The sequence below is a fragment of the Myotis daubentonii genome, chromosome 13, assembly GCF_963259705.1.
Source record: "Myotis daubentonii chromosome 13, mMyoDau2.1, whole genome shotgun sequence".
In the NCBI taxonomy this organism is placed as follows: Eukaryota; Metazoa; Chordata; class Mammalia; order Chiroptera; family Vespertilionidae; genus Myotis; species Myotis daubentonii.
Genome location: NC_081852.1, coordinates 60,405,696 through 60,432,393, shown reverse-complemented (window position 1 = coordinate 60,432,393; position 26,698 = coordinate 60,405,696). Strand labels below are relative to the sequence as shown.

At 52.3% G+C, this 26,698-nt stretch overlaps 1 protein-coding gene across 2 annotated transcripts in view; it reads left to right on the top strand.

Annotated features, from left to right (window-relative positions):
- MGMT (O-6-methylguanine-DNA methyltransferase) overlaps positions 1 to 26,698 on the top strand; it is a 157,372-nt gene that overhangs the window by 121,231 nt on the left and 9,443 nt on the right. For both annotated transcript variants that reach the window (XM_059661715.1, XM_059661716.1), the window contains exon 3: positions 8,505 to 8,665. In XM_059661715.1, the coding sequence (XP_059517698.1) occupies positions 8,505 to 8,665 (161 nt within the window). The remainder of the gene's footprint in view (positions 1 to 8,504; positions 8,666 to 26,698) is intronic.

Genomic DNA, 26,698 nt, shown 5'->3' with positions numbered 1-26,698 from the left:
TGTGGACGGGCTGGAGAGAGGCGGGCGTCCTGGCTCAGGTGGGCCCAGGCCCCCTGCCCCGAGCTTGGCATCTGGCCTGTTCTGCCCCTTCGCTCAGCACCCAGCCCAGAACCTCACTGGGCATGGAGGGGGCTTACTTCTTGTGGTCTCCAGTGTCCCTGAGATGCAGCGCCTGCAGCAGGGTCTGCTGGTTGGTCCCCTCCACGTGTCACAGGTGGCGGTTGAGGGGTGCTCCCCACTGAGAGCTCCCCCCTCCTCTCTGAAGCACCCAATGGGCACCCCTTGGAAGGCAGGGGAACCTGAAAGTGGAAGGAGGAGGGTGCCCGGGGAGGCCCCGGGCGAATGTGTGTGGCCCCTGGATTCCATAGACTTCCCCCCAGTCCGAGCAGGCAGGTCAGGCTCAAGCATTTGCTGTTTGTTTGGGGTTTCTTCCGTTTCCTCTCATGCCCAGTGGACGGCCTTGTACCAGGAGTCGGACTAGGACAGCAGGAAGGAAAGCCACTAAGCCCTGTGTCTTCACATCGGGAGCCCTTCCAGGCTCTGACCGAGGGCCCATCCAAGGCCCAGGCCTGGGTGACGCGTGCCGCCCCCCCCTTCCCCACCACCCCCCAGACCTCAGGAACTCCGTTACGAGGCACCGGCTGCAGAAGCTGGAGAGGCTGAGAAAGGTTGCTTTCCCTGTTTAGAAAATCTTTGCGGGTTTTCTCCCCCCAGGGAGCGGTTTTCAGCAAATTATTCATTGGGAAAATGAAATCTGAAATACAGGTGTTTTCGCTGCACACGCTGTGGGCCTCGTTTCCACCAGTGCCTCTCGTCTACTCATTCGCTCTGCAGGCACCGGGCACCCTGCCTGCCACACGGGACCCCAGGGCTGGCTTTGGGGCTCGGGGACATTGCGTGGCTCTCCGTTCAGTTCCCAGAGCAGCCCTCGTGGGGAGCCCATCCATCGGACTTCCTGATGGAGCCCAGGCCCACAGCGGCCTGAGCACGGGGCCCGCCCTGCCGGTTGACCAAGACACCTAGACCGAGCTCTGTCCTTCAGCATGCCGGGCCTGCTTCCAGAGGGCTGAGGATGGGGAAGAGGGTGGGCCCTGGGACATTCTGAGACCTAGCCCTCCCACTTGTGTAAAGAAACGCTGGGCTGTGTGGACTGGTTATGGAGGCATTTAAATAGAAGCATGGCCTCCCATGAAGGGTGTGGAGCAGGGATGCCCAGTGGACCACGCTCTGCGAGCCTAAAAACCCTATAGTGTGGGCACCTCATCTCTCTTTCTAGAAGCGTCTAGAACAGTGATGGCGAACCTTTTGAGCTCGGTGTGTCAGCATTTTGAAAAACCCTAACTGAACTCTGGTGCCGTGTCACATATAGAAATTTTTTGATATTTGCAACCATAGTAAAACAAAGACTTATATTTTTGATATTTATTTTATATATTTAAATGCCATTTAACAAAGAAAAATCAACCAAAAAAAATGAGTTCGCGTGTCACCTCTAACATGCGTGTCATAGGTTCGCCATCACTGGTCTAGAACGTAACAGAGCTCAAATTCCATTGTCTTTGTAGAATAAGGCAGTGGTCCTAGATCAGGGGTGGGCAAACTTTTTGACTTGAGGGCCACAATGGGTTCTTAAACTGGACCGGAGGCCGGAACAAAAGCATGGATGGAGTGTTTGTGTGAACTAATAAAAATTCGAAGTAAACATCCTATCTAATAAAAGAGAAAAATGGTAATTGGCGTACGACGATACCCTTTTCATTGGCTAATCAGGGCTATATGCAAATTAACTGCCAACTATGATTGACAGTTAACTGCCAACTATGATTGGCAGTTAACTGCCAACTAAGATTGGCAGTTAACTGCCAACAAGATGGCGGTTAATTTGCATATGTAGGCACAATGCAGGGAGGCAAAAGGGAAAGCAGGAAGAAGCCCCCTGCCACTGACAGTGATCGGAAACCCAGGGGGGAGCTAAGAGCTGGGGGGCAGGGCAAAGGCGGCCCTGGGGCCGCCTTTGCCCTGCCCCCCAGCCATGATCGGAGAATCAGGCGCCTTTGCCGCCCTGGCCAGTGATAGCAGGAAGTAGGGGTGGAGCCAGCGATGGGAGCTGGGCACGGTCGAAGCTGGCAGTCCCGGGAGCTAGGGGTCCCTTGCCTGGGCCTAAAGCGAAGCCCACGACCGCGGGGCCGCTGCAGCTGTGGGTCCCCGCTGCCCGGGCCGGACGCCTCAGCCAGAGGCGTTAGGCCTGGGCAGGGGCGGAGCCTGCAACCGCGGGGAGCTGGGGGTCCCCTGCCCAGGCCTGACACCTCTGCCGGAGGCCTCAGGCCTGGTCAAGGGGCCGATCCGGTGATTGGTGATCGGAGGGTGATGAGGGTCAACTCCTCTGGCCGAGGCATCAGGCCTGGGTGGGGGGCTGAGCCGGGCATTGGGGGGATATGATGGTCCCCTTGCCCAGGCCTGAAGCCTGGGTCAGAGGCGTTAGGCTTGGGCGGGAGGTGGAGCAAGCGATCAGAGGGAGATGGGGGTCCCCTGCCCAGGCATGATTCCTGGGCCAGAGGCCTCAGGCCTGGGTGGGGGCCAGAGCCAGTGATCGGGGGAAGATGGGGGTCCTCTGTCCAAGCCTGACACCTCTGGCGGAAGCGTCAGGCCTGGGCTAGGGGCCGATCAGGCGATCTGAGGGTGATGGGGGTCTATGCCTCTGGCCGAGGCATCAGGCCTGGGCAAGGGGCCGATCCTGCGATTGGAGGGTGATGGGGGTCAACGCCTGAGGGGTCCCAGGATGTGAGAGGGGGCAGGCTGGGCTGAGGGACACTCCCCTCCCCACACACACCCAGTGCACGAATTTCGTGCACCGGGCCCCTAGTTATTACATAAAAGGGTACGGTCCTTTTTTTTTTTTTAGTTTTATTCATTTCAAATGGGCTGGATCCGGCCCATGGGCCATAGTTTACCCACGGCTGTCCTAGATTGTAGTCTTGAGTATTAGGGGAAAGTTTACAGAAGCCACCTAAACATAGAAGAGAATAAATCCAAATGCTGTACTGCGTATATGCTATCAGAAATAGAGCATGTGCCCTGGCAGGTGGCTCAGTTGATTGTAGGATCATCCCATAAACCACAAAGGTTGTGGGTTCGATCCAAGGTTGTAGCACTTAACGAGAGGCAACCGATCTACGTTTGTCTTTCAATAGGCCTCTCCCTCCTTGCCTCTCTCACTCCTTCCCTCCCTCCCTCTCTCTAAATATCAAAAGAGCCCATGCAGTGTGGCTCAGTGATTGAGCATCAACCTGTGAACCAGGAGGTCATGGTTCAGTTCCCAGTCAGGGCACTTGCCCAGGTTGCAGACTCCATCCCCAGTAGGGGGCGTGCAGGAGGCACCCGATTAATGATTCTCTCTCATCATTGATGTTTCTATCTCTCACTCCCTCTCTCTTCCTCTCTGAAATCAATAAAAAATATTTTTTAAAAATCAATAGAAACGTGTCCTCAGGTGAGAATTAAGAAAAGAAAGAATAGGTCATGTGGCCATATGGACTTTTCATGAGAAGGGCTGACCCTTTGTTTCCATTTAAGAAAAAGATGAGCCAGAGTCTTCCGTTCCATGGGGATGGTCTGGAGAGTCAGGCCTTGGAATCAGACAGACTTCTGTGCAGATCCTGGGCCTCCCTGTGCATTGGTGAAGTTATTATTCTAGAACCTCTGGACCTCTTCTAGGACTTAGAGATAATAATCCCTCCCTCAGGGTTACTGGGAGGGATGAATATAGAACATACTTTCAGTGATAAGCCTGGCACGTGCTGGGCACTCAATAAGTGGCAGCTATGAAATTTTATACAAGGTTCCCCTCGAGTTGTTCCTATGTGGGTGATCCTCGGTGTTACTCATTGACTCCACCTTCCAAAGTGCCATGAAGGGTGACAGTGAGGCTTTCTCTCAGCGGGGACTTGGTGGTGAGTTGCCTTGACTGTGGCTGATGTTGGCTGTGTTATTGAGAGTCAGGAGAGTAAATTGGGTGGTAGGAAACCAACCATCTTTTACCCACCTTGGCTGCATGCCCTGAGATTTTCCCGTCTGGTACTTCTTACTTTTCCTCTTACCACTTGTTAATTGTAGAAAGCAAAGCCCCTCTCTCTGACGTTTCAGTCCTTCTAGGTCCCTGAAATTATATGTCCCAGAGCAGGACCTTGTTTGAAACCCACGCCCTCTTCTCCTTAGGTGTCCTTGCGAAATTTGACTGGCACAGGGACATTGGTAGCATAATGACCTTCTGCACGATCATCCGGCCTTTGGGGCACAGACATTGATTTTCCTGATCTTGGCATGTGAAGGAAAGGGTCTGTCCCTCCCTGTCCCCCCACCCCCACCCCAAGCCTGCAGTAGCACACACCCCCAGCAGCAGAGCAAGGCCACCCAGGGGCTCCGAGGGCATTAGAAGGGGCAGCTGCAGACTGTGGAGGAGGATGCTCAGAGCAGGTGGCTGCCTCTTCGGGCCATGTGCATTGTAGAGTCAGCCCGAAAGACAATCGTGGTTGACCAGATGCCCCATCTGAAATCTCCATCCACTAAGAGATATCTGTGATTCTTATTTTGCACTAATGCAGTGGTTCTCAACCTTCCTAATGCCGGGACCCTTTAATACAGTTCCTCATGTTGTGGTGACGCCCACTTTCATTGTTACAAATTGAACATAATTAAAGCATAGTGATTAATCACAAAAACAATATGTAATTATATATGTGTTTTTCGATGGTCTTAGGCGACCCCTGTGAAAGGGTCATTCGACCCCCAAAGGGGTCGCGACCCACAGGTTGAGAACCGCTGCACTAGTGTGTCCCTTCTTTTCTGGGAGTGGGAAGAGAATTATTGAATCATACCAAGTTACCTAACCCCAGAGATCCAGGCGGGGGGGGGGGGGGGGAGCGGGGGAGGCAGGCGGGGAGGGGCAAAGTACCCTTGTGGGAATACACAGAATTTGATGAGAGTGATGGAATGATTCCTTAAAAGTTTTATTTCTACGGCTATTTTTCAAGAAGTGAACTAATTACTGACAGAATTGTAATAAATCGACGTAAGCAGCAATTTGATTAGGACTTTTTATCCCTGTTTTATGTTTGCTCTTTCTTTAAGCGACTCATTCCTAACGTCTGAGCATGTTCTTTCTGAGAAGCTGAATTACGCCAGGAAAGAGGAATGTGCCTCGCGCGTGTGGGAGACGTTGAAACGCTGCTTTGTTCGCTGCTTCAGAGGAGAAGAGCAGCGGCGGCGTGGACAGGAGGCTATTTGAACTCTTTATTTGCCACATTTACAATATTAATAACTGCATTTCTACAAGTTGTCACATCGAGTAAAAGATCTTCATTCCGGGCTGTCTTTGGGGGCCGAGCTGAGGCTGGATGCATGCATTTAATAAATTGTAGTCTCAAGTAGTCATTTTTGTAAATAATTAGTTTCAGTGAAAGAATAAGTTAGCATATTGTATGCATCTAATGTTGCAAATGTACATACAGCAAACTTTGCTATTAATCAACAGTCAGGCACCGCAAGTGGGGTCTCATACATAATGAATTGTGCTTAAGCCTCATGGGTTTCTTGATAGAAAAATAAAAGAAAACACAAGTGTGGTAAGCTTTTGAATAAAATTTAACTAGATTGCCCTGCATCCTGTAATTGTTTTGCAATCATTAGGGACTTGATAATTCATCTATACTTTTGGGGTGTTTTTATCTTCATCTGTCAAACAGTGGGGATTTTTAATGATATGCTAAAGTGTTGCTAAAATACAGTTTTTCTTTTCATAATTTGAACACTTAAGGGAGAAAGTAAGTAGGCTTTTTTAAGGCATTCTAGTCTGCCAAGTGTACTATTTAAATTGTCTTTTAAAAATGTTTTATTGTTGCTGATGTATTTTTAAGAATCAATTATTTTTAAAAAGAAAAAATATACAGTTCTTATGACATGTACCTTCTATGGGGGAGGAGTTGGAAATTGACATAAAAATGTCTGTGTTTTTGATGGGTGTTTTAAAATACTACAGTAAATTCCTCTGTGGGCTTGTTGAGGTTCTGACATTAATTTCAGACCCAAATAGGAAGGTCTTAGGATGTCCATTAAAAACTGACTTCCAATTTAAGCAACATACCTACGGCCACCCAGAAAGGGAGTCGTGGGGCCCAGTTCAAGTTTAAACCGCCTCTTGCTCCTCCTGTCCTCGACGTTGGCACCTGAACCATTGGTGGCCGTGGTGGGGGAGCTGCCTGGCTCCCCGGGGAGACTTGGGTGTGGGGTTTAAGCGAGCATGGGGCTCAGGGCCCCCCATGGCCGGGATTTCAGGGCTGAGGGGTAGTGGAGCCGAAGGGCCTCCTTTGTGATCTGAGTGGCCGTCAGCAACGCCCAGAGACCGTCACACCACAGCTCTCTCAGGGACGAGCCGGGCGAGGTTGGAGGAGAGGGTAGGGCAGAGAATAAATTTCATTTTATTGTAGAAATGGAAATTTGTGTCGTGGCTTTAAAAATCTGGTTTTATGTGTGTGTTTAATGTCATTCGTTTTAAATGTAGCATCATAAATCCTGGCTCCAGAATCAAAGCTGCTTAATTACATTTCGCCCATGAATAGTAATCTAACGCCAATAGAGAAAGAGTTAAAAAGGAGAGCCACAGAGTAAGGCAGAGGTTGAGGTCTTTAGCACAAGCATAAAAAATCAATTTCAGATGAATTTCACTACTATAAAAATTCTTCAAATGTCCTCTGAGGATGGGAAATGCTAGGAAACCCAGCTCCCATTTCAATTCCCTGAGCAGCAGCGGGTGCGGCCACCGGCGTGGGCATTGCCATGGGGTGCCTGAGGCACCCTGTGTCACAGGGGTATCTGAGTCAGGAGACGTGAGTCTGGAAGCAAAGAAGGAGGCCGGTGGGTATGGAACCCCACCTCTCGGATGAAGACGCCCATCTCCCGTAGTGTCCACCCCTCGCTGAGGAACCCCGATTCTGTGCCTGACGGACAGCAGGCCCCACAGCCCTGGAGACCAGCAACGGTGATCCTTGACCAGCACCCCAGCCCCATCTGGGTTCTGCAGGAGCGGCCAGACCCAGGTGGTCATGGGAGGTTTTGAGGGGATCCCTGACCCTCGCTGGTCTCCTCAGGAGGGAGTCCCCCCGATGGGTTGAAGGCGGGGACTTGGTGCATTGGCTCTCTTCACCTCCCTGTGCTGGGCCGCGTGGCCAGGTGCTGGCCTCTCCCAGGGGCCGTGAGAGCAGGTTGAAGACAGACAGCCTGCAGAGTGCAGCTCCCCCACCTGCCTCCGGGCGGGGCCCCAGGCAGGGAGGCGGCCGGGCTCCGGGAAGAGCCTCCGTACCTGTGTTTTGGCGGCTTTCCTGCCATCCCAAGAAGGCTCAGCAGCTGTAGCATCTGGAAGGGAAATGAGAGCAACTGCCCGCCAGGCCTGGAGCACCCAGGACGTGTGCCCTATGTCCGGGCCTGGTGGTGGGCAAGAAAGTCGCCTGCGGGACTGGGACTCATCTTCCTGCTCCAGCGGAGCACATACCCAGAAACCAGCCCCTGCCGAGAGGTCGGCTCCGTGGGGGCGGCTGCAGGTCCCGCAGGCAGAATCGGCACCCGCCGGACCAAACAGGCCCACTGAAGGGAGCCTAAGTACATGGCTTTCAACTTAAGGAGATAAAAGGGAGATTAGCAACCGCAATGAGCAGTAGGCGTTGGAAAAGGAGCAGATGGAAACCCCACGCATGGACGTCATGGTCCTGTAACTGAAATCACAAACCCGGAAGGACCCACACACAGACACCGTCAAGCATGAGACTCCGCAGACGGAGAGCGGACTGGGAGGAAATGCCCCTGAAAGAGCGCAGGCGATTGGAAACTCGGGGACGTGCTGTTCTGTCGGGGGTGGGCAGGTGAGAGGGTGAGGAGCAGTGCAATTACTTCCCTAGCATTTCTGGAAAAGGCTTTTGGTAGCGAACACTGGTGACTTGAGGACAGGTGACCGTAGAGGCAAACGTACACCCTTTCGTCCTGCAGAAGGACAGGCACACCAGCCCTCGAGTGGCTCCCGTGCTGTCGTCATCGCTCTGTCACAGCTGGCTTCTGGCTCGGCACAAGCGCTCAGAGCCCCAAACAGAAGTGCCGTGTCCTGGGACCCCCGTTCCTAGGAATCACCCCTAGGAGGGGGCGAACACCACGGGACATGGCATCGTCATCCGAGAGGTGGGGTTCCAGACCCACCGGCCTCCTTCTTTGCTGTTTTCAAAGATGTCATGTTTCTTAAAGCGGAAGGTGGACTCGTGGGTGAGAAAACTCCCCGGGTCTCAGCCTGGCCCTCCTCCAGCGCCTCTGCTGTCCTCACGCCGGTCGCACAGCTAGTGGAGACGTGGGTGCTCGTGCCGCAGCTAGCCTTGACCCCCGTCGGGGCGGTAGTGTCTTCTCTTTGCTCTTCAGATGTGTGGAGCAGGGCCTCGAGCTTTATTAACCTCCTGTTATCACTTTTGCAGCCCCACCAAGGCCCCCGCCCCTCCTGAGCCGCTCGGCAGCCCAGAGGAGACGGTGAGGCCCCTGATGGAGTGCGCGGCCTGGCTGGACGCCTACTTCCAGGAGCCCACGGCCCTCCAGGAGCTCCCCGTGCCTGCGCTCCACCACCCCGTCTTCCTGCAAGGTCAGTACCTCGGCCGCCGCGGCGCTTCCTTCAGGGAGCGGCCTCGTGAGCTGTCGCTTACGTCACAGCGTGTTTTATGGACTGGACCAACTCCATACTCCTCCATCCTCTGCCCGGGCAGCATGTGGCCATGCTGTTAGGACAGAGGGCGCGAGCCCCACCGCTTCCCAGTGGCTCTGTTAGTTTTGGCACGTGGTCCCATAGTTCTTGGCAAAGGCAGGGAAAATGATGCATGCATACCGACTCTGGACTCTCGCGGGCGGAAAGGTTTAAGCAGGAACACATCTGAGCGGCAGTAAACTTCTCAATGAGCTCATTGTGAACTTGAACTCTCTACTGGCCAACAGCACAGAAAACGAGGCTGTGGACAGGCAGCCACTGCCATCGACCCAGTGGCTGACGCGTACATCAGCCTGGGTAGCAGCAGAGTCTTCTTGGATGAGTTTTCACCTTCACTTCTCGAACTTGCCATAGTTAGAAGTTATACTTTTAAGGGATGAGCCGAGAACGCGTTGCCTCGGTGGAGTGTGCCAGAGGCACAAACAGTCTGATAATCCCAAAACGTTTTCCCAGGCGTTCCTTTGTAAGCTCTTGTTTGAATTCTTACCTACGGCAGGAAGTCATTCTAGACACATACCACACACAGGTTCATTTTGCATAGAGACTTTTCAAGTTTTGTTATAAGTGAGCATTTATACAGGTATATCCGTGTGAAGGCATACAGCCGTGTGCTTAAAGAATCACCCTGAGACTTTAGGTAGGGTAAATTTAAAGCAATCTTGAACTTGAAAATGGAATGCACCAAATAAGTTTAATGGCATTCTAATTCCTACTATGATTTTCAGCGAAAACGAACTTGAAAATGGAGCAGTGTTTGCAGGGGGGCGGGTAGAGAAACCCCTGAAAGGCTGAGCTAACACGTGAGTTGACTCACAGTCAACAGAGAAGACCTTGCGCGTTTTTGCACATAATGAACTAGCCGGGGAGTTCTGAGAAGAGGTGCCTGTCAGCCCATGTCGTTCAGAAGGTCTCTGTCGGTGGGGGCTCCAGAGATTTTCACGGGGGGCTCTAGGATGGGGGTGCTGGACGGCGCTCTGCACGTGTCCAGAACCCGCCATCGTCCACAGGGCCCCGTGCTCACCCTGCCTGCTCGGGCCCCTCCCCCCGGCACCAGGAGTCCGGGGCTGATTGCGGGTGGGTGACTGTGCCGGGGCCATGCTCTGCGAGCCGAGGAACTCAGAGAGGCAGCTGGGAATCTGGGAGCCATGACCTCTTCTCTCCGCTGCTGGGAAAGAACCATCCAACCAGCTTTCCTTCTCACATGGAGAGCAGACATTTCAGGTTTTGAAATTGTCAGAACAAAAAACTTACAAAACCAGGGCAGCAGTTCCGTGCCTCTGAGGGGGTGGGGAGCAGCGGGCCTGTCTGGTCCTGGAGGCCTGTCTTCAGCTCTTGGAGAGGGGCACCAGCCGCTCTCGCCCCGCGTCCCCGGCTCTGGGCCCGCACCAGGCCAGGCCATCTCCTCAGCCAGCAGGTCATGGTGATGGGAGGGCTGGTGACCAGGGCCAGCTGGAAGCAGCCGTGGGGATAAGGAGGAAGGTCCCAGTTACCCCAGTAGCCCGTCCCGCCCCCCATGAGACAAGCCCTGCAGTGCTGATGGGCACATCTGAGTGCACCGGTGCCCCCTCCAGCTGGTTTGGGAGGTGGGAGCAGCACCCGCCTGCCCACAGTTAGGGGCTGCGGGCCCAGGGTGTCCCACGCTGCTCAGTCACTCCTGGGCAGGAGCCAGGCGTGGGGATGTTACAGTTTAAGGAGGGAGGTGGACAGCACAGAGTTCATTGGCACCGGCCCCGGCTGTGCCACTCCCCTGTGTGTCCAGCCGTTGTGGGCTTTGCTCTCTCTGCCATGTGTCTAGGAGCCAGTGTCATTGTAGGGAGAGGGCAGGCCCACACGGAGGTGGTGGGCAGCCTCGGAGCTCTGCGGCTGGGATTAACACAGAGAAATGAGCCTCTGTGCAAGGGCGGGGGGCGGGGGGGGAGCCATTTTAAATGGGGAATAAGTGTCCTTTCTGTGCATGTTAACTTTTGAGTATGTTGAGCATACGTCTGTGTGTCATTGTTTCCTCATGTTCTGGCTTCTGAGAGGAGACCAGGTCTGCCTGTTTCCACTTGTCCCCTACTCTTCCTTCTGGAAGCCCTGAAGGCACCGCTCGTGACCTCTGCCCCAGGCCCTCCGCCATTGGCCCCTCGGGCCGCAGCGTGGCCTGTCCTGCTGCCCACGGGCCCCTCTTGCGCGTGGCCAGACGGCCTGTCCTTGCAGGATCCTCCGTGAGGTGAGTGCACTGTGAACCGCTGCCTCCGTTTGGAAGGAGCCACAGAAATGCATGCGAAGCTGAACCACATGACACTGCTGTCCGCCGGGTTAACACAGCAGATGCTGGGAATGCCAGGTGGTTCAGCTCCTCTCAGAGAATTCCCGGAGTTAGAGCAGCAGCCAGGTAGCTGCTGGGGCTTTCTCTCAGGGAACCGATCGCTGCCTGGTCCTGGGGAGGGGAGAGGGGGTTGTCAGGGGCAGGAGCCAGGGGCACGGGGCCGCGCCATGAAGGAATTACCGTGAACGGTGAGCCGTGGAGGACGCCGAGCTCCCTCTGGGGTTGGGGTTTTACAGGTGGGGCGTTTTCTTCTTGTGTTTGGGGTTCGGTTTTTGCTAAGCTGGTTTATTCAAGTGTGGACAGAATCGCTTTTCTGTGACCGAGAGCTCGCAGCCTCGTAGCACGGGGATGCGTATCGGGGAGGTCACGTCCTCCCTGGGAACCTCTCCCAAAGGCCAGTCTGTGTATTTTGAACTCATTTTTCTCCAAGAAACCGTTCTTTAGTGAAGCCATTATTCTTGAAGTAAACCTTGGCTTAATGTTTCTTTCATAATGAAATATCATTTCAACCTATTTTCTGTGAACGCTCCCTAACTTCTCGGTTTGCTCACAAATGAATTTAGCTTCTTAGTGTAACATGCATCTGACGCAGCCCGAGAGGCCGGTGGCAGGAGCACTGGAGTCAGAGGTGGCGCCTGGCCGGGCGCTGTCTCACCGTGAAGTCAGGAGCGCAGCCTGCGGACCCGCAGGTCCGGCTTCCCGTTCGGAACGGGCGCAGGCGCTTCTTTCTGTTCAGAGCCCTCCCTCTGCCCGCGGAGGCCCTCCCGCGCACAGGCTGCCCGTGGCCGGGAAGAGGAGACGGGCGGGCAGGCTGCTAACCCCGGCCTTTCTGCGTTACCTGCCAGCCCGGGGGGCCCAGCCCTGTGCTGGGGACACACAACCCCCACCACCACCACCACCACCGATGGCCCAGCGAGATGCTGGGCCCTTAGCCGGTGCTCCCGGTGCCATCTCACACATGATGGTTTTCAACAGATGAGGTCTGAGTTTTCTTTTTAAAGTGACGGCAATGTTCCCTTTTAAATGAAATATTTAACACTTTAATAATTCCTTCGTCACAGCTATTAGCTTGTAGCTATGAAATCGGTGGCATGACAGTAGTAAAACCTGCATTTTTAAACCTGCCGGCTACAGCCTCCGGCACGGAGCCTCGGAAGGATTCTCGCGTTCATGGGGCTCTGAGAACCCCTTTCCCAAGGGCCTCTCCCCAAATTCCCACCAGAGACTTCAGGAGAGGCCCTGACAGGGGGCTCAGCTACCCTCCCAGTGTCCTGGGGAGTCCCAGAGCCCAGGGCCTTCCAGGGGAGGCTGTGAGTCCTGGGAGGCAGGGACAGCGCGAGGAAGGGAGCCACCCTTTCCTCCATCCTCACTAAAGCTAGAAGCCCACTTGGGTGCCGAGCAGGGCTGTCCTCCAGCCCCTAGACCCTCGGCCACCCTCACGTCCTGGAAACAGCCAGCCAGCCAGGCCTGGGGGGTCTCAGGCGTGGAGCCCCCGTCGGTCCATGTCTGGAGCCCGTTGGTGCTCCTCATGGTGGATCCAGCAAGTTAGTCTTCAGAGGGTCTTGGGGGTCGGAGGGTTTTCTTAGTCTCCCCTCCCCCTGTGACCACAGCAGGAGGCAGCGCTGTACTTCCAGCTGTTGGTGCGGATATTTTCCCCTGAGTTTAAGACCATCACCAGCTCACATAGAAGAGAGCGGCTGAAACAGGGATGCACTTACCACTTCTGGGGCAGGTCATCACCGGTCCCCCCTCTCAAATGGGCACATGCGGACGTTGGCCTTGCTGCGATGTCACTGGTGGGGCTGGCAGGGGTGCCCGGGTGGGTTGAGAGCCAGCCAAGGACACTGCTCTTAGGTCCGTGGAAGGAAGGCAGCTGCCGGAACGCCTCTTTCAGCCCTGGAGCTGCCGTGTGCCTTTTCGGAGCGGTAAACGTGGGAACCTGGGTCCCAGGCCAGGTCAGACGGAGAGACCAGGTCCAGAGCCTGAGAGCAGGTGTGGCTGGGAAGTCCAGGTGCCGGGAGTCAGAGCGGGGCCAGCAGCAGGAGCAGCCAGGCGCCTGTGTCATGGACAGAAAAACCCCATGTTCCCAGGGTTAGGAAACGAGAGAGAAGACGAGTGGGATGTTTGAGAGCGAAAGGAGGGCAGAAATCGCTGGAAGCGAGCCGTCTACGGGGTGTAGAGCCAGCCCGGAGGCGACGAGGTGGGGAGGCAGTCTGCTTCACCGAGGTCCTTTCTGGCTGAACCATCGAAGGGTCCCTCCCCCATGGGAGCGGAAGACCCGCCCCAGCGGTCACACTTCCCTGTCCAGAGCTCTTTGGAGAGGAGGCTGCTTTCTGCAGAGGGTCCAGCAGTGGGCGCTTCCCTTTCCCAGAGGAGAGGCCCCCGGGGGCTCGCCCGCCCCCTCTCGGGGCTGCCTGGTCCCTGGCCACATTGGACCCTGTCGCTTCCAGCGCTTCAGCGGATCGGAAATGCTAGGTGACCAGGATGGCGTCTGGGTTGAGGTTTCTCTGGGTGGGGCTCCCAGCCTGAGCGGAGAGGACATAGTCCCACAGGTGGCTGTTCTGCAGGGTCCCTGCGGGGCGCTGGCTCTTGGCGGCCGCTGTCCTGGTTGGTCCTGACTCCGTGGACGTGGGGCTGGCCACGCCAGCTCGGAAACACTCGGGCACCGGCTGCTCTCTCCTCAGCTTGCTGATGACCGCACTCGGCCATGTTGGTGAATTTCAGGGGCCAAAGGCCGGGATCCGGATTGTGTCTTAGTTCATCGTTTCCCATTTGACTGTGCCATTTCCCGCCGGCGATGGTCGTTAGCGCTTGCTGATTCTTTAGGCTGCGCAGCCACGTCTTGGATGAGGAGTTTTTAAAGTTTCAACTGTGATTCATCCAGGCAAATAGATTTTTCAAGTTACTCCCGTTTCAGCTCCTTTACCTAGGGGTGTGAGGGGGGTGTGTATCAGAATGTTCTAGAAAGCTTGTCCATAATATTATACCTATACTTCTCACTCCTTCCAAGATGCATTGAAATATTAGGATAGACAAATCTACACACATATTTACATGTACATGTGTATATATGCATGGGCCCTATTTTGAGAATTATTGCCCTAAAGAAATTTATTACAATGGATCCAGCTCATCTGAGCGCGATCGCTGTGTGCTCCACCCTACACTGAGTTTACTGTCCTTGACAATGATTTTGTTTGAGACGCTGTGAGACAATGGCTGTGTTTGCTCCATTGTTAACTTACGTTCTAGGTCATGTGTGCATGTCGGCCTGGTCGGGAGCTCGGGTCTGAGCCGGGTGAGGAGATAGAGTACCAATATGGCAGCTGTATTCTTGATTTGGAAAAAAATGAGCACGAGGGGCTGCACGTCCACACCTCTGCTGTCAGCTCAGGAGTCTCGCCAGGTGCGGCCAGGGTCACCCACGGGCGAGGGTCAGCAAAGCCAGCCAGGAGCCGCGGGAGGTGTCCAGGACACTGGTCCACACTGTGTGTTTCTGTTGGAACAGCTGGACACATGAGGCTCTGGATTCTTCTGTAGACCGTGAGCCACGGCAGGGCCAGCAGAGGGGACGTGGTTCTTCGGGTTCTGGATTCGAGCCCTTCTCACAGATCAAGTGTGGGTCCCGCCCAGGGATCGCTGGGCTGGCTTTGGACTAGTCACATGATCCCCTCTGTGGCCTCACACTTCCCGAGAGAGCAGGCGCTTAAAATCCCCCTCCTGAAGGAGAATGTGGTTGATGGGTCCAGCTCCTGAGGTGCTGGTCGGGGCTGAACAGAGCCTGCTGGACCCCAAGAACATCCCTGGTCCCTGTGTAATCAGTGGTCACCAAGGCCTCCGGGGAAGCCTGCTGACCTGAACGTTCCTCCTAGACCTGAGGCGGTCAGGTCCTCCGGTCCCTGAGGTTTCCATGAATCAGGTAAAAAGTGAACTTCACTCAAGGTCGCCGTAGTCCCACTGCATAACCTATCCAAGCTCAAAGGGTAGCCACAGAGACAGCGTGAGCCGCTCTCAGACCTTGTCGGATAGAATGGGGCGTCTATTGCCGATAAACAGCACTTATCATTGAAATGATTACGAGGGCTGCTTTTATGGGAAAATATCCACGTTAAATACAACTGTTACCGCTAGCACAGTAATTAAACAGCAAACCGATGAAGGCTCCTATTAAAAATAAAAGTCAGCCTGCTCACATTATGCATTTACCACAGTCATCTGCGTGTCTGCCTCCTTGACTGGGGTTAGTTCACCTCCAAGGAGCAGGGGCCCCGGAGGAAATGGAATTCGCATTGTCACTGCAACCATTTTTCACTTGACGTGGGCTTTGGAAAATAGGGATTTTCTATCAGGCCTGTATTTTAAAGTAAAAACAGACTTTGCACTTAAATATGCTTTTAAAAATTTTATTCCCACCGTCGTCACTAGACAAGCGTGCACTGCTTGCTTCCACAGCAAACGTTTGATATTTTTGTTGTCACAGAGTGTTGTATGCTCACAGTTCACGGGCGCTGTTCATGTGTTTTGATATCATTCTGGCAATAATAAATAGAATTCTCTCTATGACCTAGGTTTCTAGAGAAAATATTTTAGTAAAAATTTCATAGAAATGCACTCGAAGTTATCAATATGTTAAATGTGTGAATATTTATATAAAATTCATGACAATGAAGCTGTGAAACTCTTTGTAGGAGCCAAAAGTGTGAAAACGATTACTTAATTTAAATGCTTTATCACACGATTTTTGCCCTTATATTCAAACGGACTCAGAATGAAAGATTTACAAGCATATGCCCGTTAAAGGTCATGTTTCACATGCTGGGATGGAGAAATCAGACTCTTACCTGGAGGAGGGGTGAGGCTGAGGCCAGGGGTGCAGCTTGCCATGACTACGTGGGTCGAGTCCGCAGGCCACAGGCTCAGCCCGCTGGGGCACCGGGTGATGTTTCGATGCCAACAACATTCTTCTGAACCAGCACGTGGAAGCGTGAAGTAGGGGAAAGGGAAGTCTTTTTAACCCTTAAACACATCACCCAGTCCCTTAAGTTTAGACCTGCTTTCGTGCTGCCCTCCCAAATACTAAAGTAAACATTGATCATATTTTGGGAAATGATATTTCTGGTGAGCACTGCCTCTCGGCAAGCATAAATCTATCCCGTATCTCCGTTACTATGACAACTACTTTTTCTTTTCTTGAGCACCGCTGTTCATTGTGACACAAAATACATCCTGTGTACAGAGGAGGACCGTTCCTGGCCTGGGTGGGTTTGCATTGCCTGCTTCTTTAAATGACGCACATCCCTGCCTGGCTGGGCTATGCCCCTGCCCAGGCCTGTACCCGTGCCCGTGCCCAGCACAGTTCTCACCCGGTGATGGAGCTGAGACGCTGGCTCCTTGCTTGGCCAAGACCTACACTTCTCATAGGAAATTTGCATCCCTTTCTCTTTTTAGAATAAGATATGCAAGAACCAACATAAATGGCACATCCTCCCCGCCTTTCTTTCCAAAGCCTGGGCCTTTGATGTTCAAGAGGAGCTCATATTAAAGGCGGCCCTAGCAGGCTGCTGAGACGGCGCCTGTTTATGGCAAATGTAAAACGGCACAAATCTAGCTGAATGTGACGGTATCATTAGTTTGTGAGTCGCATCCTTGAAAATAACTGTGGAGGAGCCAAATCAGTTTAAAAGAAGATAACAAAATGGTTTAAGCTACTTAGGTTGAATGCCAATTATATTTTAATATTCAACTGAGCATATTTTACGAAGAAAAAAGGCCACGTTGACGCATGCATAACTCACGGCGCGTCGGCCAGCTGTGCCGCTCTCCTCTCCGAGTCACTTTGTGCATTTTAGCAGCATGGTAATTTAGTGGAGAACTACCTGAGTGATGGCATTTTCAATGAGCAGGTAATCTACAGAGAATTTTTATATGGTTATGAGTTCTGTGCTTCAGCCCAGCAACACAAAAATACATCAAGACCAATTACGGTATCAACTTTCAGTGTGGTACCCTCGCCACGCAAGTGCATGTATTTCTGCCCCAGGCATTTCAAATTGCATCTAATTTGAAATCTTTGGGGTTTTAATTAAATTTCAGAATATATGGAATTCTTCATTAGTACCTGCTCTGAATCACAGATGATCCTTCTCTCAGTCTCTCGTTAAAGAAGTCGGCTGTGGTTAGTAGCATGTTCAGAGCCTGATCACTGGTGGGGTCTGGGTATTGGAACAGAAATAGTGAAATGCAAAATAATATCAAAAAGATTATTAGTCCGGGGAGAGTCTCTTGATTTGTATTTTAATGGAATTTTACATTTCTCTTAATGATTTGCAAATTGTCCTCTGATTATAAGATGCATTAAGCTTTTCATTTTAATGGCAAAGACACAGCCATTAGCAGAATTTTTTTTTCTGTCTTCTTTTTAGAGTGCTTCCCTGCAGCAGATAAATATTGAAACCATTAACACCTTTTGATGTCCATCACAGCCTGCGTCCTGGCGCCACACGCCCTTCACAGTCCGCCGCGGTTTCGCCGTGGTAGCCCCTGGCTGGGGGTCCCTGACTCTTTTCTTCCCTGGCTGTGTTTTGTTTTCTAGAATATAGGATTCATTTTTTTAATGTTTTTTTTTTAATTATTGATTTGAGAGAGAGAGAGGAAAGGAGAGGGAGAGAGAGAAACATCTATCAGCCTGCCTCCTGTACATACCCCAACCTGAGATCGAGCCCACAACCTAGGCATGTGCCCTGACTGGGCATTGAACTGGCAACCGTTTGGGGCTTGGGACCCTGTCCAAACAACTGAGCCACACAGGCCAGGGCCAGGATTCATTATTTAAGTTTCATTGGATGGTCTTGTTCATTTGTGTTAAAGCTGATGCATTTAAATGTTATTCATGGCCCCATTTGTATTAATAAGAGCGTCGGTGTGAGGGCTGTCGGTGCTCACAGCTCCTGCCTCAGTCTGGTCTGCAGAGCTGGAGGGCGGGCCCGGCGGTGTGCCTGCAGAGAATTCGGAGAAGTCTCACTTGCACGCTGGATGCTCCTGTGTACAGCCATGCATGGTGACAGGGCCACCAAGCTCACTGCCTTAGCCCCCTGACCAAGGCTGACCACAGCTCGACGCCCAGAGCAGGGGCACTTGCCTTTGGTTTGACCTTGGTGTTCAGGCCAGGGCTTCTCGGCCCCTGCAAAGTGTCCGATTTGCATGACTGGAGCCACGAGGCTGTCATCTGTCTGCTCCTCCTGCTGAAGGTGCTCAGGGAGCTGTCACTCTGACCTGTGGCTTGGTGGGCAGCGCTGTGCAGCCCAGCAGCCCGTGCCAGTGTGTGGCCCGGAAACGCGGCCGCCTCCCAGGTGAGCCAGGTGAGCCCGCACCCCCTGGCCCCAGGTTGTCAAGGGCAGATCTTCACTCGGCGCCAGAACAGCAGACCTGAGTGTTCGAAGCAGCTGTGGTTCTCGGGAGGGACCTGGACCCAGCCCCGTTCTGCAGGGCTTTCAGGGGAGGCGGCTAGGCTTGCTCCATGCCGCCCTGGGCCCTTCCCCAGCGGGTGTCATCTTTGGAGGTGTCTGGGGGTTCGTCCACGTGGCACACAGGCCTCCATCGCCAGGAGGGATGCTGCCTTTGTGGCGGGGCTGTCAGGTGGCGTGGAGCCTGGGGGATGGTCTGTGAAAGCCTTTGTGTGGCGTGTGGGAGCCTGCGCCCCCTCTGCCTGCCTGCGCCCCCTCTGCCTGCCTGCGCAGCCTCGGGAAGCACTCTCAGCCTGTGTCTCAGCCAGCGCGGCCGCCACAGTGACAAGCAGCCCAGCCTGGCGGCTTCCCTCTCAGCTCTGGAGGCTGAGAGTCCAGGACCAAGGCTGTTTCCTCTGAGCCCTTCTGCTTGGGCTGCAGATGGACACCTCTCACGTGGCCGTCCCTCTGCACAGATCCCCTGGGTCTCTGTCCTCCTCTCCTCCTCTCATAGGGACACCAGTCAGACCAGAGCCAGGTCTCAACTCAGTCGCCTCTTTAAAGTTCCTATCACTTCTGAGGTGCTGCGAGTTAGGACTTCAGCATTTGAATTGGGGGGCAGGGGGTTACGGTTCAGCCCAGAACAGCCTTTCGAGGCCTCTGAGTCGCCATCTGTGACGTGGGAACAGCGGTAACAATGTCAGCATGAGGGTGAGCTGAGGCCACCAAACACCCAGCCCTAGAAGGGGCTGCCGCCTTCACCAAGGGGAGTGTTTTCCCCCCGAGTCCCCGCGAGGGCAGGTGGCCCGGGCACCGCTCTGCCCGTCAGCTCAGGGAGGACTCAGGCACTTACTCTCAAGTGCTGTCCATGGCATCCAGCGGAAGGCACCAAGGACATGGTCCCTGCGTGCCCCCGTGTGTAGGGCTGGGCACGGCGCTGCTGCAGCCACAGCTCTGCAGGGAGAGCGCTCCTCGGTGGGCAGTTTGTCTCACGGGAAACTAAGGAACGGAGCCAAGTCGCCTTGTCATTGGAACAAAGATCTTTCTACCTGTCACTTCTCTGCCCACTTACTGTCAAGTTCTAGGCCACAGTAACAGCCACATCAAAGGACTTGAAGGTTTAAGCAGGGCCGCGTGGGCAAGCCGCACGGAACCACAGCAGGCGGTGAGCATGTGCGGGGAGAGTCCCCTGGAGCTGGGGGGGCGGGGCGGGGGCAGGCGGGGCCTCTGCCTGCCTCGGTTCTGCTGGACACCAACCCCGCGTAGCCTCCTGGGCCCACGGCGTCCCTCCCTCTTCCCAGTGCCTGCTCCTGCCTCTGCCCCTGCCTCCGCTCCTGCCTCTGCTCCTGCCTCTGCTCCTGCGTAGCCGGCTCTGGGAGGCCTTCTTGGTGGGCTGTGCACACTGTGCGGACAGAGCGAATTCTAGTGGCAGCGCCCGGGCCGGGAGGAGAATACAGCGACGATGGGGTACCTGTTCGCGGCGCACGGGGCTGCAGGAGACACATCCGTGGCCTTGACCGCTGTGGGGGTCTTGTGAAGCGTAGCCGTGGCCTTTCTAGCACCAGGGACGCATGTTATTGCCTGTGCCCTGACCGATTCAACCACCCTGGCTCCAGGCCGTCTTCTAAGCATGTCCTTGCTCTGCAGACTAGACACCTAAGGGTGGGGTACGGGCCAGCCAGGGCTCTGGGCGCGCGTGGGAAGGCACGCCTTGTGTTTCTTAGTGAGGTGCTGGCAGTGCGGCTGCTATTCCTTCTTCATTCTACAAGGAGGGTGGAAAGTGCACCCTGTGAATAAGGATGGTTTTGAACGGTCGTTCTTGGGGGTGAGTGAGACCCCCGAGGGGAAGCACAGAACCTTCGGCCGGGGTGCTGGGTGGACGCAGGACTCAACGCCGCCTCCCCTGCTGCTGCATCTCCAGGGCCCCAGGGCCCTGCACGAGCCAGGGCTCCCTGGAGACTTCCCGAACGAACACCCAAGTGCAGGTGGCCTCTGGGCTTGATGCCCTCGCGTCCCTCCCCTGCCCAACCCCCTCAGTGCTGCTAGGACGGCATTTCCGGGTTCCACACGTCGCAGTGCCCTTCGCCGGGCCACCTCCCCGAACCTCAGCCCTAGGTCACCTCTGCACCCTGCCCCTCTCTGCAGAAGCACCCGGCCGTTTCCTGAGCCTGCTGCCTGGGGAGTGGCCCACGGCTGCCCCGTCTGCACTTCTGCCCTGGTCCCTGTGAGGAGGGAAGGGACCTGACCCCTGGCTGGGTAACACCCCGGCCCACCGTGTCCCTTCCTACTCGGAGCTTGTCCGGTGGGTGCCCTGGCCGGGCGCCCCTCCCCCCTGCGTCCCCCTGCCGAGGGCACACGTGGGACCTGTCGTTGGGGACCGCCTTCGCCCGCACCTGGGCAGCCCGGCCTCATTCGAATGGGTGAGAACCAAAGTCAGCTGCACACGCAGAGCCGGGTCCCACTCCAAGCCCACCGCCACTCCCTCTGAATTCCTCCGCTGCCTGCGGCACAGGCTCTGTTGCTGCTGAGATTAATCCCCGAAGAGCCCCTCGTTCCTCTGCAGAGAAATTAAAGCTTGCCAGGTTCCTTCCGCCTGTCCTTCTGACAGCTCTGTCAGGAGCGGTGGGCCTCCTGCGCGGCGTGATCCCCGTCCGACGGCGGGAACCGTTCACCGGGAGATTAAGGCTGCGCTCTCTTCCGGTGGGTGGGTCCTCAGACGTTACTTAAACTTATGGAACAGACCTCGGGCTCTCAGGCAAGCCCAGAGGCCGCACGGGTGGGCCTGGGTCAGAGCACCCGCCCCGTTAGATTCGTCATTTTTCCCAGAAATCGAGTCAGCAAGGCGGACGGGAGCGTCCTTCCACGGGCCGGCCTGGGGGCACCTGCCCAGGGTGAGGAACAGGCTTGTGTTCAGACACAGGAGCCGAGAGAAACCTGGCGCAGCTTCTCTCCTCCTCCTGGGTGCCGGTGAGGGCTCGCAGGAGGCTTCTGGAAGTTTCTTTCGGGATGCATGGGAGTTCCTGCCGGTCAGGAGAGGGGCAGTGTCTGCACGCAGGGACTGCTGGCACGTTAGCACACGTCTGACCACCCCTGGTATTTAGCGTGATCTGCTCTGAAACCACTAGCGAAGGGTCCCGTCTCTGCCGTGTGACGGAAGCCGCCAGGAAGGCTGGTTGGATGTGTGACGTCACCTTGCGGTTGCTGCCTGGCAGGATGGAGGCACATTGTCTTGCATGGGTTGGTAACACTGTCATTTTAAATACGACCTTCTCCCTTTCTGGTGTTTGGATCACGGGGTTGTGTCGCGGCGGGAACTTGGTCCTGTGCTCGGCGTGGGGTTGGTTGCCTCTGATCACAGCGCCCTGGCCAGGAGCTGGCGTGTCTGTAAGGAGAGCGGAGCCAGCAGGACCCCCAACGGAGGGCCGCGGACATGGAGTCCGCAGGGGTGGGGACGGCAAAGGGCCTGGATGGGGACCTTCCCCTTGATCCCGACTCCTTTTCCCGACGCCACCCTGTATGAGGTGTGACACCCCCACTCCCTCCCACCCACCCTCTCGGCATTTGTAGGCCCTCTCTCTCTATATCTGTATCTCTATCTCTATCTCTATCTGTATCTCTATCTCTATCTCTATCTGTATCTCTATCTCTATCTGTATCTGTATCTCTATCTCTATCTCTATCTCTATCTCTATCTCTATCTGATATTGTTCCGAAACCGTTAACACCTGTTCAGAAGCCAGTTGTTCCGCTTTGAGCAGAATGACAATTATTTGAATGGTAGCGGCGTTAATGGATAATTATTCACATTCATACCAGGACATTCACAGTTTAATCATTTCTCTGAAGGCTTCCTTAAGTTCGAGCTCAAAGTCTTCGGCATAATTCTTTTGTTAAATAAGTTCCGGGCACTCTAATTACGGGGAAGGTGAGCAGGAAGGCGCCAGGTGCGGCTTGCGGAGGTTGCACCTCCCCTCACCTGAGAGCCTCACCAGGCGACGGTGGCAGCGCCCGCACGGCCGGGGCTCATTTCCCTCGGCTAATGGTCCAGTCCTTCTGCAACATGAGTCTTCGAGATGAGCCCCAAGACTCTGCTCCGTGAGCCAGGACCAGACAGAGCCTCCGGGCGCTCCTCATCCTGAGCTTGGAGCCCCGCATGGCCTGGCCCGGCCTGGAGATCCCCGGGGCCCCCCGAATTGTCGAGGACCCCGAAGAGCTTTGGGTCATGAGGGCTGTATCTCCCTACAGGTACCATGTTAGAAAGTAAACGGGGGATTTTTTAAGTGACTTCATTTTAAAGCAACACTCTACTATAAACAGTTATTTATAGCAAAGTAACTATTTTCCAAGACCAACACATGTAAGGACAGTGTGACATTATCTTACGTTTTTGCCAGCCTCGTGGATGCCTGCGCTTGGGTGTGCGTGGCCCCTACAGGGCGAAGCGCTTTCACAGGCCCGCGCATGGCACCCTCCTGCCTGTCCCCCATTCGACCAGGAGACTGGTGGGCGGGACAGGTGGCGGGGAGACTGCCCAGTTGTGAACTTCGTGGCCAGTGCTGAGGGGTGATGCGCAGAGGGGGACCTGCCTGAGGCCCCACCTTCCCGAGGGATGCATGCTTTCTTTCTTTTTTTTTTTCTTTTTTTTTGCTCATGGCTGCCCAGTTGTTCGAGCGCCATTTGTTGAAAGACCATCCTTTTCCACTAAATGGCCTTTGCTCCTGGATTTGTGTGGGTCTGTTTCTGTTCTGTTCCACTGAGCTAAGTATCTGTTCTTTCACCAGAGCACACGGTCTTGATCTCTGTCGCTTTATAGAGAGATTCCCTTTTCACACATTGGAGAGGCTGGCATTCCATCCCTGGGACAAAATTTTGGTGTCTTATTCATATATATATATATATATACACACACACATATATACATATATACACACATATATACATATATATACATATATATACATATATATACATATATATACATATATACATATACATACATATACATACATATACACACATATACACACACATATACATACATATATATATATATATATATATATATATATATATATATATATATATATATATATATATATATATAATGTTGGGTTTGATTTGCCAGTACTTTGTTGAGAATTTTTACATCTGTGCCCATGGGAGATATTAATCTGTACCTGGTTTCTGTCTTTTTCTGGTTTTGACATTGGAGTCATTGTAGCCTCTTAAAATGCCTTGGGATGTGCACCCTCTTCTGTTTTCAGGAAAAGATAATGCTAAATGGATGTTTCTTCTTTAAATGTTTGATAAAACTTTACTGGTGACGTTATCTGGCCCTAGAGATTTCAGATTTGAAACTATGAATTTGAGTCCTTGGTAGTTACAGAACTATTCCAGTTATCTGTTTCATGTTGGATGAGTTTTGGTAGTTTGTAGTGTTGGATACATTGGTCTGTTTCACTTATGTTGTTGAATATTATGCATACTTATTTGTAGGAATCCTTTATTATCCATTTAATGTCTGTGAGGTCAGTAGTGACATATTTGTTCTTTATCTTTATCAGTCTTGCTAGAGATTTATCAATGTTATTGATCTTTTCAAAGAACCCCATGTTGGCTTCACGTATTTCACTCTTACTGTTCTGGTTTCAATTTCATTGATTTCTGCCATTACCTTTATTTACTTCCTTCTTCTCGATTTGGTTTGATTTTGCTCTTTTTTTCTGGTTCTTAAATTGAAAACTCAAATTATGTCTTTTCTCAAATATGCATTTAATGCTATACCTTTCCCTCTAGCATGGCTCTGGTTGTGTCTCATACATTGTGAAATGCTGGTTCTCAGTTTTCATCCAGCTCCGTGAATGGTTTTATTGCCCTAAGGCTTCCTCTGTGACCCGTGGATCAGTTAGCCCTGGCTTATCTACTATCCAAATGTTGAGAGATTTTATCTTTTTTATTAATGTCCCGTCTAATTTCATTATCATGGGAGAATATAACTTGTATGGTTTCAGTTACTTTTAATTTGTTGAAGTTTGTTTTATAGCCCAGAATATGGTATGTCATGGTCAGCGTTCCGTGCGCATTTGAAAAGAACATATATTCTGTGGTTCCTGGGAGGAGGGCCCGATAAATGCCAGGTAGAACCAGGTGGTTGGTAGTGCTTTTTTACTTCTACATCCTTGATTTCCTGTCAACTCCTTCTGTCAGTTACCGAAAGAGAAGTATTGAAGTCTCCAAGTATAATTATGGATTTGTCTAATTCTCCTCCCAGTTTTTGTCCATTTTTACTTTATGTATTTGAAATTCTGTTGTTAGGTACACAAAAATTTGCAGTTGATATGTCATCTTTGTGGGCGGTTTCTTTCATCAATATGGATTATTCCTTTTTATAAATATATTTTTTTATTGATTTCAGAGAGGGAGAGAGAGATAGCAACATCAATGATGAGAGAGAATCATTGATCAGCTGCCTCCTGTGTGCCCCCTAGTGGGGATTGAGCCTGCAATCCTGGCATGTGCCCTTGATCAGAATCAAACCCAGGACCCTTCAGTCTGCAGGCCAACGCTCTATCCACTGAGCCAAACTGGCTAGGGCTATGTATTATTCCTTTTTACCCTGGAAATTTTCTTTGCTCTTAACTCTACTTTGTCTGATATTAACTTTTTAAGATTATTGTTTAAATGGTATATTTTTATCCATTCTTTTACTTTTAACCCTCCTATGTCTATTATTTGAAAGTTTTTTTAGAATGCACATACTTGGGTTCTTTTTTAATTCATTTATGTTTTCATTGGTGTAATTAGACCATTTACATTTAATGTAATTATTTATGTGCTTGAATTTAGGTATAAACATAATAACATTTATTTCATTTTATTATTTATCTTATTATATTTTATTTTTATTATTAGGTAACATTTCATTTGTTTTCTGTCTTTTTCCTGGTTTTCATTTCTCTTACCCCTTTCTATCCTTCCTGTGGGCTATTTTAACACATTTTTCGTATTTTATTTTAATTTACCTGTTAGTTTTTGACTATAGTTATCCCTTTTTATGGTTTTTCTAGTGGTTGCTGTAGGTATTACATACTGATTTTTACAGTCTAATTGGAATCAATACTTTACCACCTTATAGTAGAATGTAGAAACCTTCCCACCATAAAGATCCTTGAAACCCGCCCCCGCCTTGCTGTTATAGTGGCATATATTTTACATCTATACACACTGAAAAACTAAAAATCTTATCTGATAATGTCGTGGTTTTGCTTTCAGTCATCATACATATTTCAAAGATTGCAACAGGAGATTCCATTTCATTTGTTCTGCCTTTATTTCTAACTAGAGGCCTGTGCACGAATTCCTGCACGGGTGGGGTCCCTTGGCCTGGCAAGCGATTGGGGCCATCTCGCCCAATCCTGATTGGGGCCTGCCGGCTGGGGGGGAGGAACAACGGGAGGTTGGCCAGCCACTGGAGGTTGGCTGTGGGAGCGCACTGACCACCAGGGGGCAGCTCCTGCATTGAGCATCTGCCCTCTGGTGGTCAGTGCGTGTCATAGTGACCAGTCGACTGGTCATAAAGGTCACTTAGGCTTTTATATATATAGATGTTCCAAGCTTCCCTCCAGTATCATTTCCCTTCTCACTTTAGCAATTCCTTTAGCTCAGATCTGCTTAGAAATACATTATCTTTGTTTTTATCTAAAAATGTCATTCTTGAAGGATTATTTCAACTGGACATAGAATTGTGAGTTGCTAGATTTTCCTCCTAGCACTTTGAAGTTCTTTTTCACTTCCTCTGGCTTCCATGGCTTCTAACGAGAATCCTGCTGTCATTCAAATCATGGTTCCCCTAAAAAGAGTGCAGCATTTTTCTCTGGTTGTTTCGGGTATTTTTCCTTGTGTTTCGATTTCAGCAGCTTGATCTGGATATATCTAGGATAGGATTCCTTTGGGTGAGCCCTGTGTGCAGTTTGCTAGGCTTCTTACATCTGTAGTTGTATACCTCTAGCCAACTTTGGAAATTTTTTACTATTTTTTTTCCTACATCACACTCATTTTCCTCTTCTTTGGAACTCTAATAATTTAAATGTTAGACCTTTTGGCTTTGGCCCACATGTCCTCAGGCTCATTGGGAGGGCTTTTGTTTGTTTTTAACATTTG